The 13144-nt window shown below is 37.3% G+C and overlaps 1 protein-coding gene across 1 annotated transcript in view; it reads left to right on the forward strand.

Moving 5' to 3' along the window:
• Positions 1 to 13144, forward strand: part of LOC139145762 (vacuole membrane protein 1-like) — a 268119-nt gene that overhangs the window by 28240 nt on the left and 226735 nt on the right. Inside the window, 1 exon segment of the mRNA XM_070717066.1 lies at positions 4518 to 4608. Within this exon segment, the coding sequence (XP_070573167.1) occupies positions 4518 to 4608 (91 nt within the window).

The raw sequence follows: 13144 nt of genomic DNA on the forward strand, positions 1-13144 counted from the left end.
CTAGGTTAGGCTACGATTAGTATGCGCCTGCTTTTATAACAAGTCGGCCTTGGTTTGCAAGGACTATGGATACAAAACGGATGCCATTTTGTTTCTCAGTCTGGTGCGAACTTTTTAGTGTGTATTTGATGATGTCTCGTGGATATGAAGTTGACAGTGATGGTACTTTTGTCGCTGTAGCGTATTTTTTGGCGCGAAAGGCTTGTTCAATCGACTGAAGAATTATGGCTTCCGTATGGGGTACTCACCCGGTACTGGGGAATATTGATGTCGTTGCTGGCAAACCTGTAATTTCTACCGAGGAAGGCAATCCACCGGCCTGTAGTACATGTAGTATTGAAGTTGGTCCAGAGCGAGGCCACGCGCATGTGCATATAACTAGTTTGCTTCATTGTGGAGTTGAAGATATGCCGTCCTCTCGACACAACGATAACTTTTGCATTTTCTGTTGCTTATTTTGGGTAATTTTGAGTTGTGTATTGATTTTGACATCATTGTTGACTTCAATCGCTAAAGACAGTGTGTGCTTATACAGGGTTCGCGGTAGAGGTCGCCACAGTCGCAAAATGCGACTAAAACTTGTTTGTGGCGAACAAAAACCCATCGGCAATCGCCACGATCTCAAAAGCGTGGCGACAGCTGGTTTCTGTAGTTGAAATTGATAAAACTAAACAGTCCCACTGATATGCTAAAGACAACATAAAAAACTCTTTATTTAAAGCACTTACTTGAAATTGTAAAGGAAGACAAAATACAGAAAACAGTTAAGGGTTACAATTACATTCTCGCGATCTCGATCTCCATGAACTGGCATTCCGATCATGTTGATACTAAGATAGACAACCATAGCTAAAAGCAACAAAACTCAGCGACGATTCCGAGCTTTATTGACACAGTATTTCATATCGGAGTATCAATCAAACTGATTACAAAATCCCTGGATCAGCGACATTTTAGTGAAATTTCCACATTAATCATAACTTGAAAAAAGTAAACGTGAATCAAAGACGTCGTACGTCGTGTATACTGTCATCAACAGCATAGTGTGAACCGTCAACTAACTGGCATGGCATGTGCATTGACTGCACATAAAAGCAAGTCGACATTGCAATATCAAACGGTCTACATCTTGTGAAAACAACGACATAGCATTGAAAGTTGTAATAGTCACCGGTAAAAACTCTTCACTGATGAAAGGATAATAGCGTCAAACAAATGAAATTGCATATTTAGAGAAGGAAAACCAACGTCGCATCGTGGCCTTGAGTGAGAATAACAATGGCGGATGTGCGGAGTGGGACTATTCTATTTAGGTAACGGGGGTACGGAGGGACACAGATTCATGAAGGTACTGGCAAAACGTGACATTTTCCTAACGATGCTGTCGCGGGAACTTCAATGTCTCATTGTTGTAACACCTTTTTAATAGTTTTTCTGATCGGAAAAGTAATTTTACTAACTGTAATGATCTATTATACGCTCATCACCTTTCTGTATCTGGTTTAACTAGAGTAGGCATGTAAAGTAAAGTGAAGTAAGCCTTTATTGAAATCCTATCCCAATTGGGGATCTTGATCATAAAGTGCAATACAGGTTTTGCAAAATCAACAACAAAAGAGTATATATAGATGAGGATGTAACATGTTCATCAATATTTTACTCTTTTTCATTTTTATTTTGGTCTGAGTTCAAACAATTTTCCCAAATCACATAATGATGATTTGACTGTTCTTGAAAAATGTTTATAAGGTCTTGTGTGTCTCTGAATGTGTTTTTACAAATGTTTAGTTTACTTAAAGATCATGTCTACTGTCTGTGTAGCCTTTGCAGTGAAATATATATATATATATATATATATATATATATATATATATATATATATATATATATATATATATATATATATACATATATGTATATGTAAGATCATGTCTACTGTCTGTGTAGCCTTTGCAGTGAAATATATATATATATATATATATATATATATATATATATATATACATATATGTATATGTATATGTATATGCATTTATGAATGTATCACATCAAAAACTTGAAGACTGAAGCATGTTTCTACCCGCATTTAGTATGTGTGGCTAATGAAAGTTGCGTGTGGCTAATAAAATTAGGACCAAATTAGCCACACTGAGTAAGTGTGGCTACTAACTTGAAAATCCTACCGCTAACCCTGCTTATATGTTGATCGATTGACTTAAGAAGTATGCGCATTTAATACTCATGGTATGATCCGACATGGCATGATCGTACATGATCGAGATTGCATTCAGCACGATCACGATCTGCTTCTAGCTCCATGCAATAAGTAATGTTTTTACACTGTTGTTACCTATATTTCCACGAAAATACCATCAGAATTTCCTCGTGGCTACTTGAAATTGTGCACTTGCATACATGTAATTGTCAACATCACTATGCTTGAATGTAGTTGACTCCTTATTACATCGACTGCAGAGTGCACATATGTGTACGTGTGCAAGTCGCCCCGTATCATAATCAAAACATTTTAGTATTGCAACGTTTGAGCTGCGCGAAGCCAGAGTTTACAGTTTACAAGAAATTTATCTCACATGTAAAACTGAGTTCTACTGTGAACGAATGCAAGCTATGTTAAATAACTATCGTGAATGGCAGCATATTATAAATATTTTGTACCTACCACTGTATCACTATCAGAAAATCAGAGGGAAACAAACCAGTCAGAGCATGGAGCTACACTCTATGGTCTGAGAAACTGTGGTCAGGATGATGCTGTCCAATTTTAACATTTGTCTCTTAGCACACACCAGATACTTATGACTGTCTCACAACATTTCCATATCATTTTATATTCAGTTTTTGTGATATTATGTTTGCTTTTCACCATATTATGTCCTTCCCTGCATTACGTAATTCAAAATTGAATTTGGTTTTTGCCCACATACTCTTGAGGGTAAACTTATTTAGTCTCATAGATTAAGATGCATAGTTGACTTCACATGATGGTGTGGGGAGTGTATGGTGTGGGGAGTGTAACAAGCAAATGTTTTTTAACCCTTTTAGTTTTTACCCCCAGTTCCCTGTATACAGGTCCAACTTTACCATAGAAAACAATGGATTTGGGACAAACCATGGTGGTGAAAGGGTTAATCAGTGACCCAAATTTATTTTCTATTTGATTGACCATAGATACATGTGTAATCAGTGCCAACAATCCAGTTTAAGTAATTTGGTTTAGATTAGCCATTGTCCACTTATGGTACAATAGTTTGTTGCTAAATTGTTCTCCCCTTCTGCATTATATAAGTTCACCATTTCCTGTTTTACATATTTTTTATCCTATTTGCCATTTTTGGTGAGGCCATCCTGAAATGAGCTATCAAAGATATCCACCTTCCTCATCAACACATGTGCCACAAAAAGTTATTCTTTACATAACATAGCAAAGCTCTGTCGACTGTTAGGTCACTCGTTTCTGCAAAACCACTGGTCAGACAGCTTTAATATTTGGTACACAGGTCCCTGTGATGACCTCAGTGAGATAATTTCTTACAGTCAGGAAATACTTAATTTTGTATCCATGTCTATAGTAGCTTCAGGAACATTGGCCCTATGTTTTAGAATTGTTTCCGTAACACTCAAGAACAAAAAATTGTACACTCAATTGTGAAAATGCCGTCAGTTGGTACTCGGTACAGTAGTTCAGCTTGCATGTTGAGTCAGCCACAGTCAGCATTTGTAGCTGCTTCAGATTTCATTCAACCTTGGCATACAGACATTGTATTGTAGTGTGCATGTCAATTAATGGTGTAATCAGCGTAAGCTGCGTTGACTTGTTTTACTATTTTTCATACAGTTTGCATGGTAGTTTCAATACTGCTTTTGTTATGTTGTTCATGTTTCCAATAAAACATTGTTAATATTTGTTAAACAGTTGTTTGCATTCCCATATTTATTGTCCAGCTTACTTCAATGCCCCTGAGGTTTACCGTACTCCTCCGAGTATAAGTCCCCCGGTCCGGCAACACTACACAGCGATAAAACTACGGGAGAGGCTCAATACATTTTATTTCATTTCCAGTATGTTTTTTTTTTCAATTCCAAAATGTTATATTTCATTTTTAGTATGAACTTTCGAAGCAATTACTAGCTGATTATTGTGATGATCTTTTAGATGCAGATTATGACTATTTTTATGATGATGATTACTGATGAAGGTGAACTGAAAATATATGCTACAAACCTTAATTTTGATAAAAATTGTTAACATCTCTGTATACAAATGGTATGGAAAATCAGGTATGCAAGTGTCACCAAATGATCACAATCACAAGTACTCAAAAAATCTCCAGCGGATAGGAGGGGGAAACCCTGCTCAGTCGCTCCAATCTCTCGCCATCTGATATTTTATTTCAACTATCTGAACTAAAACTTAGAGATAACCCTGTATGTACTGTATTGCTATGCTACTTTAGAAAAAAAGGTTTACATATCATGATGTCTGCTCTTTTTTTCAGATTATGGCAGAGTAAGTGTAGAGTTGCTTTCATACTTATTGTGATCGGATCTTTAGTCACAGCTTATCACACAAAAGGCGCTCACCAAACTGTAAGTAATGAAACATTAATTCCATCGTAGGAAAGTTTCAGCAGAGTAGGATTTAGAAATAAGTTTTTTATTCCCCACGGACACCGTCTGGGGGGACTTACAGGTTTAGTCATGTCAGTGCATGCATCCGTCCGTCTTTGTGTTCGTCCGTCCGTTCAGGCAGATATCTCAGAGATGCCTGGAGTGATTTCATTCAAACTTTGTAAAAGGATTACTTCATATGTCATACATATGTACGTTGATTTGTTTTTTGATACGATCCAATATGGCCGCCATGCGGCCATTTTATTACAATTTTCATTTACCATAGACTTAGCTGTGGAAACGCAGCTATCTGTTGGCGGGATAGCGTGCATCGCTATGCGGGTAATCAAACGGTCAACCCCGCCACGGATAGCTGCGGGCCAACTACCAGCGAAAGTGGGTCCATTTTGACGACACCACTTGTATTGGAACTTTGAACGGCAAAATAAACCAAAGTGCGTCTAATTCAATAAAATATGACCTATACCTGCCTGAACTCTGATTATTGCTCATTCCCTAACTCCTTTTGGGAACAAAATCTCTGACTCGTTTATGCATTTCGGCTGATTTTCCAAGGATTGCTCATGATTGGCAGTGAACTTTGACTTCTATTGATATGCTAATAAGGACGTAGCCCGTTTGAACACAAATAGCCGTCATATGATGAGTCATGTGACCAGTCACGTGACCTGGAAATTCAAAACTTATGTATAAGAAAGTGGGAAATTTCATGCTGATTCAGAAAATATATATGGTTCATTGGTACTTACTTAATTTTTACTCTAAGCAGTGTTGATGCAATGACCACACCCCAGATTTTATCAATATTTACATAGGGTGCCTGGTACATACGAATACATTGGCCTTGGTAGTCAAGGGTTAATGAACTTTGTAATTAGGTATATAACTCTGAAATTACGGCGCCCGATTCTGTGAAACCTGCTACTGATATTGATCTGATAAATATCTAATTGTGCCATAAAACATTGAGCAGTATCAGGTTAATTAAGGGTTCATTTGCATATTTAATGAACTTTGTAATTAGTGATATTACTCCAAAATTACAGCATTAAATTTGATGAAACATGCTACAGATTTTGATCTGGCAAATATCTCATTGTACTGTGAAACATTGAGCATTGTCAAGTTAATAAATAGCTCATGTACATATTTTATGAAGTTTTGTAATTAGTCACATAATACTGAAATAAATGCACCGAATGTGATGAAATCTGCTGCAGATACCCAACAGATATATCTGACTGTGTTGTAAAGCATGATTTAGTAGTGGGAAGTTAATTAAGGGTTCATTTACATATTTAATAAACTTTGTAATTAGGTATATAACTCTGAAATTATTGCACCTAATGTAGTGATACCTGCTACAGATATTGATCTGATAACACAGTTGTTCATGAATATCAGCGTATATGGGAAGTTTGGTCTGAGTAAATAAATAGCAAACACACGACTGTTTTCTGGTCATTGAGGGCGCTTTACGAGTAAATAAATGACGAACATGCCAGACACGTCGTTATTCTAGAATGACATCATCGACTCTTATTCTGACGGAATGGGTTTTGAAGGAATGGGTTAAAACGTCCGCCTCTTGCCCACTTTGCAGAGTGTCAATAAACAAGTCCTCTATTACATGTATTCCAGTAGCTCTTGGGAATATCATTGGGGAGCTTAAAATAACCTGTGATTACGAATGGAAGGGCTGTACAGAAATATGTAAACTGAGCACTCTTGGCAATCATGTGATGAACTGCCTCTATGCAATGATCCCAGTTCCAATTATGTTAGAACATAACTATTCAAAACAACCAACTGATGTCGCGCCAAAGGATACAAGTGTGCCTAAGCCTAAACGGCATGTCTGTTTCGAAAAATGCAAGTGCCAAAGCAGCTGTAGAAGTGCTACTCCAACATGAGAAGCTAGAATCAGTGCACTGTTTTGAGGACCTGGCGACAAAAGTGATGAAGACAAAAATTGAATCACAGAAGTCTCGTGAAGAACTTATAAGATTTAAAGCTGGCGGAACAGTAAGTAGTTGTAATTTTTTTCAAAGTGAAGGATGTAGTTTGAATGTTATAATTTCTTGATAATGTGATTATTTTACTCCAATGTGTTGTTGAAATTATCGAAACTTCCAAACGTGAGATAGAGGTTACCAGTGTGCACAATGTATCTGGTTGTGGATGACAGAAAGAAATGCTGTAGTGTAAAACTGGCATATTTCAGTAATGTTTCATTGTGTTGTGATGTGCATTTGCATGTACACGAACTGTGATAGGGTGTATGGTAGTTTGTGTTTGATCTGAATTTATGCTGTTTGGTAGTGTCAAATACAAAATTGTAACTGTAGACAGAGCAACGGCGTTTTTTAGCTCCTCAGTTTTATATACTGAGGAGCTATTAGAATTGAAAACCAGGATGGCGGCGTCAACTTTTACTTCCTGCTGTCAAGATTTGGCGTCAACTTCCTTCTGTCAAGATTTGGTGTCAACTTTTACTTCCTTCTGTCAAGATTAAGTTCGTTGCCACTCTTAATTTGGAGGTTCGTTTTCGAATGACTGCACATGCCCAGATCTCAACTCGATTACGTCACTGACTTCGAAGTCTTCGTGTCTGGTTTGGGACATTGGCTAATTTCGGCCTTTGTTTTCATGATATGCAAGGCCAAGTTAGGAACAATTCCGTCGTGGTTAACCTCGTGACTAACCTCACTACAACATCATGGCAGCAAGAGAGCATGATAAGTCATAATTTGCCAACTTTTCGAGCTTTCTGTTTGACGTAGTGCGATCGTGACCTCAATGTTTTCAGTATCGGCAGTGACAGGTCAAGCACCTGCAGTTCAAAAATGTCCCATTTTCGCGTACTTATGTGTTTGTGAGCAATGTCATTCAAGTTATTCAATCGATAAATATAGATGAACAAAGGATGGCAGTTTCATTGAGCTACGTTGACGGGGACGTTGGGGGACATTTTTGAAAATCGGTTACCCTTCCAAATTGTATTCGTTTAGCCTGGTCAAGCCAGCGAAATTGATGATTGCCGAACTGTGGATGGTTCAAAGACTTTGGAAGTGCAGATTTTTGATAAAGAGCTATGTTTATTGACTGAGTGTTTCCAAGTTGTCTTTCCCGGGGTTGAGGCATTTGACAAACTTCATAAGATTATTTCCAAATACCCCACACTAGGGTAGTACGTGGGTAGGGGTTGACATTGACTTCGTACTTTCCACTGTCCCTTATAAAGTTAAACCACATCGTAAATATGTTAAGCTTCAGCATGCTCGAGATACAGGTTTTAATACAGATACACTGCTGTTAGTCAAACACGTGTATGTCACACATTCAGAACCGACCTAGACACATTGGGCACTGAGTGAAATCAGTTACTTTGCACGTCGCCTTCAAGTTCAACTTAATTCGCATTCCGAAACTTCATCATTATAGTACATACAGTGATAATACCAATGAATTGTCCCCGGGAATTTACCAATGAATGGGCGCTCAGTTATGAACACGGACGAAAATGTATGGCAAAGCGAACATTGAGGTCTAAATCATTTTGAAATTGGTGTGTAAACAACCTATTTACCTTCGCTAAGTGATCGGTCCCGGCATTATAAGCCTACCGGGTACCAGCCAACTCGCACCTTTTCCAACCCGCCCAGAACCAACTCGCCCGATTCCAACTCATCCGATTCCAACTCGCCCGATACCAACTCACCCGATGCCAACTCGCGTGATACTATTTTGCAATTTTTATGAGTACCTGGTACATAAAAAAAAAAGTTTTATTTCTTAAAACAGCCTACAACAAATATTTCTAACATTGAGAACCATAGGTGCGGCTAGGGCTTGAAATATGTGCCAACGCGGAAAAGTTTTTATTTGCGAATTTCATGTTTTGCAAATCTCTTGAAAGAATAAATTTCGTTCGGTTTCTTTACGTATAGGGAAAGTTACTGCAGTTACTGGCTCATGTCTTTAGGAACAGTAGGACCGTCTTTTACGAGTTACTGGCTCGGCATGAAAATAGCTGGCCTCTAGCTCTGCATGGCAGGGCTGTGTGTTACCGGCGTTACACGGCCTCCCATATGGTGGGAGGCCGTATTACGCCGGTAACACACAGCCCTGCCATGCAGAGCTAGCTGGCCTCGGGCCATCGGCTTTGCGTACATGGAATCTACAACTACAGCTCAAACAACGAGCAACTTGGCATCGGGCGAGTTGGAATCGGGCGAGTTGGTATCGGGCGAGTTGGAATTGGGCAAGTTGGTTCTGGGCGGGTTGGGAAAGGTGTGAGTTGACTGTAATTCGTTACCAAGCTGCACTGTGGAGGGTCATCGTCCATTTCCGCGTCAGATAACGTAGGCAACACGTACGTACATAGATTCCCACTGTAATCTGTTTGATGCATTCAGGGATTGAATACGCATGCGCATATCAAAGTTCACCGAGGTCATCCAATCTGCGATTGCGCAAACGAACCTCTAAAATTAGAGTGGTAACGAACTGAGATTTGGCCAATTAATTTCCGTCTGTGTGTCTATGTGTCATGTGATAAATTGGTGGTGGCCAATTACAGTGAAATTTGATCAAGCTGCAGAACTTCATTAACCAAGGTGTTGTTTTAATAGATGTGTATCAGCAATTTTTACGACATTAACACAGCAGGGCTTGATGTGGTCTTGTTTACATCTTTAATCAGCTACATGCTCTCAGTTACACAACACACCAGGGCCACGTCCATGAATGTCAGACAGAGAAACATAAACAAATCACCACACTTTGCAATGTCATGTATCTTTCATTTTTATTTGTGATGAACAAGTGAGCGTGAAAGTTCAGGTAGCTTTGGGAATTGACCGGCTAGACCAGCATCATATAAACTTACATGTTCAAAATACATTTGTAAATGTATTCATGGAGTTCCTGATTGGACTCAATGGTGCACTGCAAGAACCTTTTCAACATAACGATTCTAATAAAAAAAAAAAAGACAGTTTTTTTTTTTGTTTTTTTTTTATTGAGTTACAGTAATACTTTTACAAAGTTATGTTTGATTAAATCTGGAAATATCTGGAAAGTTGTACAATCAAGAAAAATAAATAAATACCATACATTGTTAATTGTTTGCATTGAATGTTAGGTCCTAAGTAACAAGTTTTAAGTATCCAGCCCATTTCTTTATATGAAAGTCTAATTTGTTCTTTCTGTTTGCAATATTATATTCGATTTTTTGTATTGACTGTACATATTGTTTATAAGCTGTAAATTCTATCTTCACCTTTATACAACGACTAATGTATATAAACCTTTTACCAAGAAGAATAAGAAAGTTTACAAGACATGAGACACTTGGATCTCCAAGAACAATTTGCCAACCTTTTAGTTTACTCTGCAACCCTAGTTTACAACCCCAAAGGAGAAAAAATTTATCCCAAAATAACATGACATATTCACATTCACATAACAAATGCATCAAAGTTTCCTCTTCCTGCTTGCAACATGTGCACAAAGCGCTTTCCACTCTTGGGGGTTTCATTTTATACAGTTTAACATTTGTCATTAAAATATTGTGAAGAATCTTAAATTGAAACTCACGAAGTTTTGTATCAATAGTAATTTTCTGTGGCAACTGATAAAATTCACCCCAGGAGTTAAAATGCAAATCAAATATGTGAGAAAAATAATGTTCTGCTCGAGGCCTAATAAAAATATTCTCAATAATTTTTTCAGTGATCATTTTTGTCGTACATTTACTTAACGCTACCAAATCATTCCCCAACTGTACCCTGGCTTCCCCTTCGGGTTCATGGAAATCTACATTTTGGCCCATTCTATTTGGTATGGCCTTCATTAACCCAAACCACCTGAGAATTGAAGACTGTGGAACTCCCTTATTTCAAATATTTTCCCAACTGATTTTATGGCCATTCTCTGTGTAGAGTTGGTCAAGATAATAAATGCCAATATTTGCGAAATCCCGATAAAACACTGATTTACCCGCAATTAAAATATCTTTGTTATTCCAAATAATTTTTCTCTGTGGAGAGACTTGGTCTAAAGAGGGCTGTTGTATTTGCAACTCTGACCAAGTCTTTAACATGCTATGGAAAAAACCTGTTACCTCTATATTAAGTAAATCAATATTAAAATTACATTTCAACAATAAATCTATACCTCCTATTGGATATAAAATTCTCGTCAAAAACAATTTCCGTGGATGCTTTAAAGAATCATCACAATATCTCTTTATCCAATTGACTCTCACTGCTTTATATTTAGCATAAATATCTGGCATTTCCAGTCCCCATTTGCCTTTTTACCTATAACAGTGTGTCTCGCTATTTTGTCTGGGCCATGCCACAGAAATTTGTACAACATACCATTAATTTCCTTAAGTTTTACATTGGGAATATCTGTTATTGACATTACATACTGAACTTTAGACAGCCCCATTGACTTAATAATTTGTATCTTTCCCAGCAGTGTAAGATCTCTGCTTTTCCAAAAGTTGAGCGAAGTTTTTAATTTCTCGATTGGTCCTGCAATATTCATATTGGATGCAGCTTCTTTGTCATATGAGATATAAATACCCACAATCTTGATAGGTTCTCTAGGCCATTTGACTTTAAGTGGCTTTTTCTTACACTTTTTCATTTTTCCAAGCCACAGTGCTTCTGACTTATCATAATTAATTTTCAAACCCGAAAAACTTTGAAATGCATTTAAGAGTGTAAACAGATTTTTCGCTGATCTCACATCCTTTAAAAAATATGTTAGGTCATCAGCAAAGGAGGCATTCTTAATTTCCTTACCACGAATTTGAATACCTTTAATACCTTCTTGACTATGTAACTCTATCAAAAAAATTTCTAAACTAAGCATAAATAGTGCTGGGGATATGCTATCACTTTATCTCACACCCCTACTCAATGGAAAGTATCCTGTAGTCGTACCTTTGTTCGTAACACAACTTTCAATGTTAGTATATAAAGACTTCACCCAATGAATGAATGAATGTCCAAAATTAAATGCCTGAAGTGCTTTTAATAGGAAATCCCACTCCAAACTATCAAGAGCCTTCTCAAAATCGATTGTCAAAAGTATACCTGGTAAATTCATTTCATGTGTATAGGACATAATATTTTCATTTAAACGTATAACATCCCCTATATATCTATTGCTAACAAAAACTGACTGAGTTTCATGAATAATTTTTGGAAGTACTTTTTCTAAAGGCTTTGACAAACACTTTGTACAAATCTTGTAGTCCGTATTTAACAATGACACAGCTCTCCAGTTTTTGATATATCTGCGATCCTTCCCCTTTTTTTCTAAAAGAGTAATAACACCTTGTCTTTGTGAGGGTGACATCTACCCCTTTTCAAAACCGTTATTTAGAGCTTCAACCAATTTTGTACCCAGAATATGCCAAAACTGTTTGTAAAACTCTGCTGTTATCCCATCATTACCAGGTGTTTTGTTATTTGGTAAATCTCTCATTGCAAATGTGGCTTCCTCTAAGGTAATTAACCCCTCACAGAAATCTGAATCCTCCTGGGACAGCTTTGGGACATCACAGTTATTATAAAATAAATTCTGATCAGTACCGTTATTCACATTGACAGACGGTATTTTTGAAGAGTACAGGTCCTGATAGAACTCTTTAATTTCTTGGTTTATCTCCATAGGATTAACAAGAATTAAATTTTCCTTCATGGAGAGTAATTTATTAATCTGCAGCTTTTTGTAGTTTGCCTTTTCCAAACTTAAGAAATACTTGTTGTTCTTTTCCCCAAGTTCATACCAATTACACCTAGATCTAACAATACAACCTTCTGTAACATAGTCCATTTCAGTCTGTAAATCCTCTTTGACTAAGTTGTATTCCCGGGAAATTAGTTCATTCTCGGGGTCCGCTTCTAACCAATTTTCAATTTCTCTTATTCTTTGCTCAAGTGTTAAGATCTTAAGTCTTCTCTCTTTGGCCTTTCTTTTGCTATAGTTCATTGTGCACTTCTTAATTTTAAACTTTACCCAGTCCCACTCTACAGTAGGATCAATAATTTCAGGGTTACCTGTCCACCGAATAAGATTCTCTTCCATCAACTCTACATAGTTAGGATCCCTCAATAAACTGTTATTAAATTTCCAGTATGATGGTCCCCTTTTAGTCTGCTCCCACCTCATGGATAACACAATGGCAGAGTGGTCAGAGCAAACACATGGCACAATTGTTGCGTCTGTGATATCAGACTGTAAATTATCAGTTGTCAGAAAATAATCAATTCTACTCATAACTACATTTGGGTTGAAACGTTTCCATGTGAAGGATTTCTTGTTTGGGTTCAAAACTCTCCATACATCAATTAAGTCAAAAGTCTCCATTATTTCATTAAAACTCTTAATTGAATACTTCCAGGGGTCTGGGTTTCCACCATATCGGTCTAACACCGTGTTTAAAGCAACGTTGTGGTCGCCTCCCCAA

Source organism: Ptychodera flava, chromosome 12 (genome assembly GCF_041260155.1).
Source record: "Ptychodera flava strain L36383 chromosome 12, AS_Pfla_20210202, whole genome shotgun sequence".
Lineage (NCBI taxonomy): Eukaryota > Metazoa > Hemichordata > Enteropneusta > Ptychoderidae > Ptychodera > Ptychodera flava.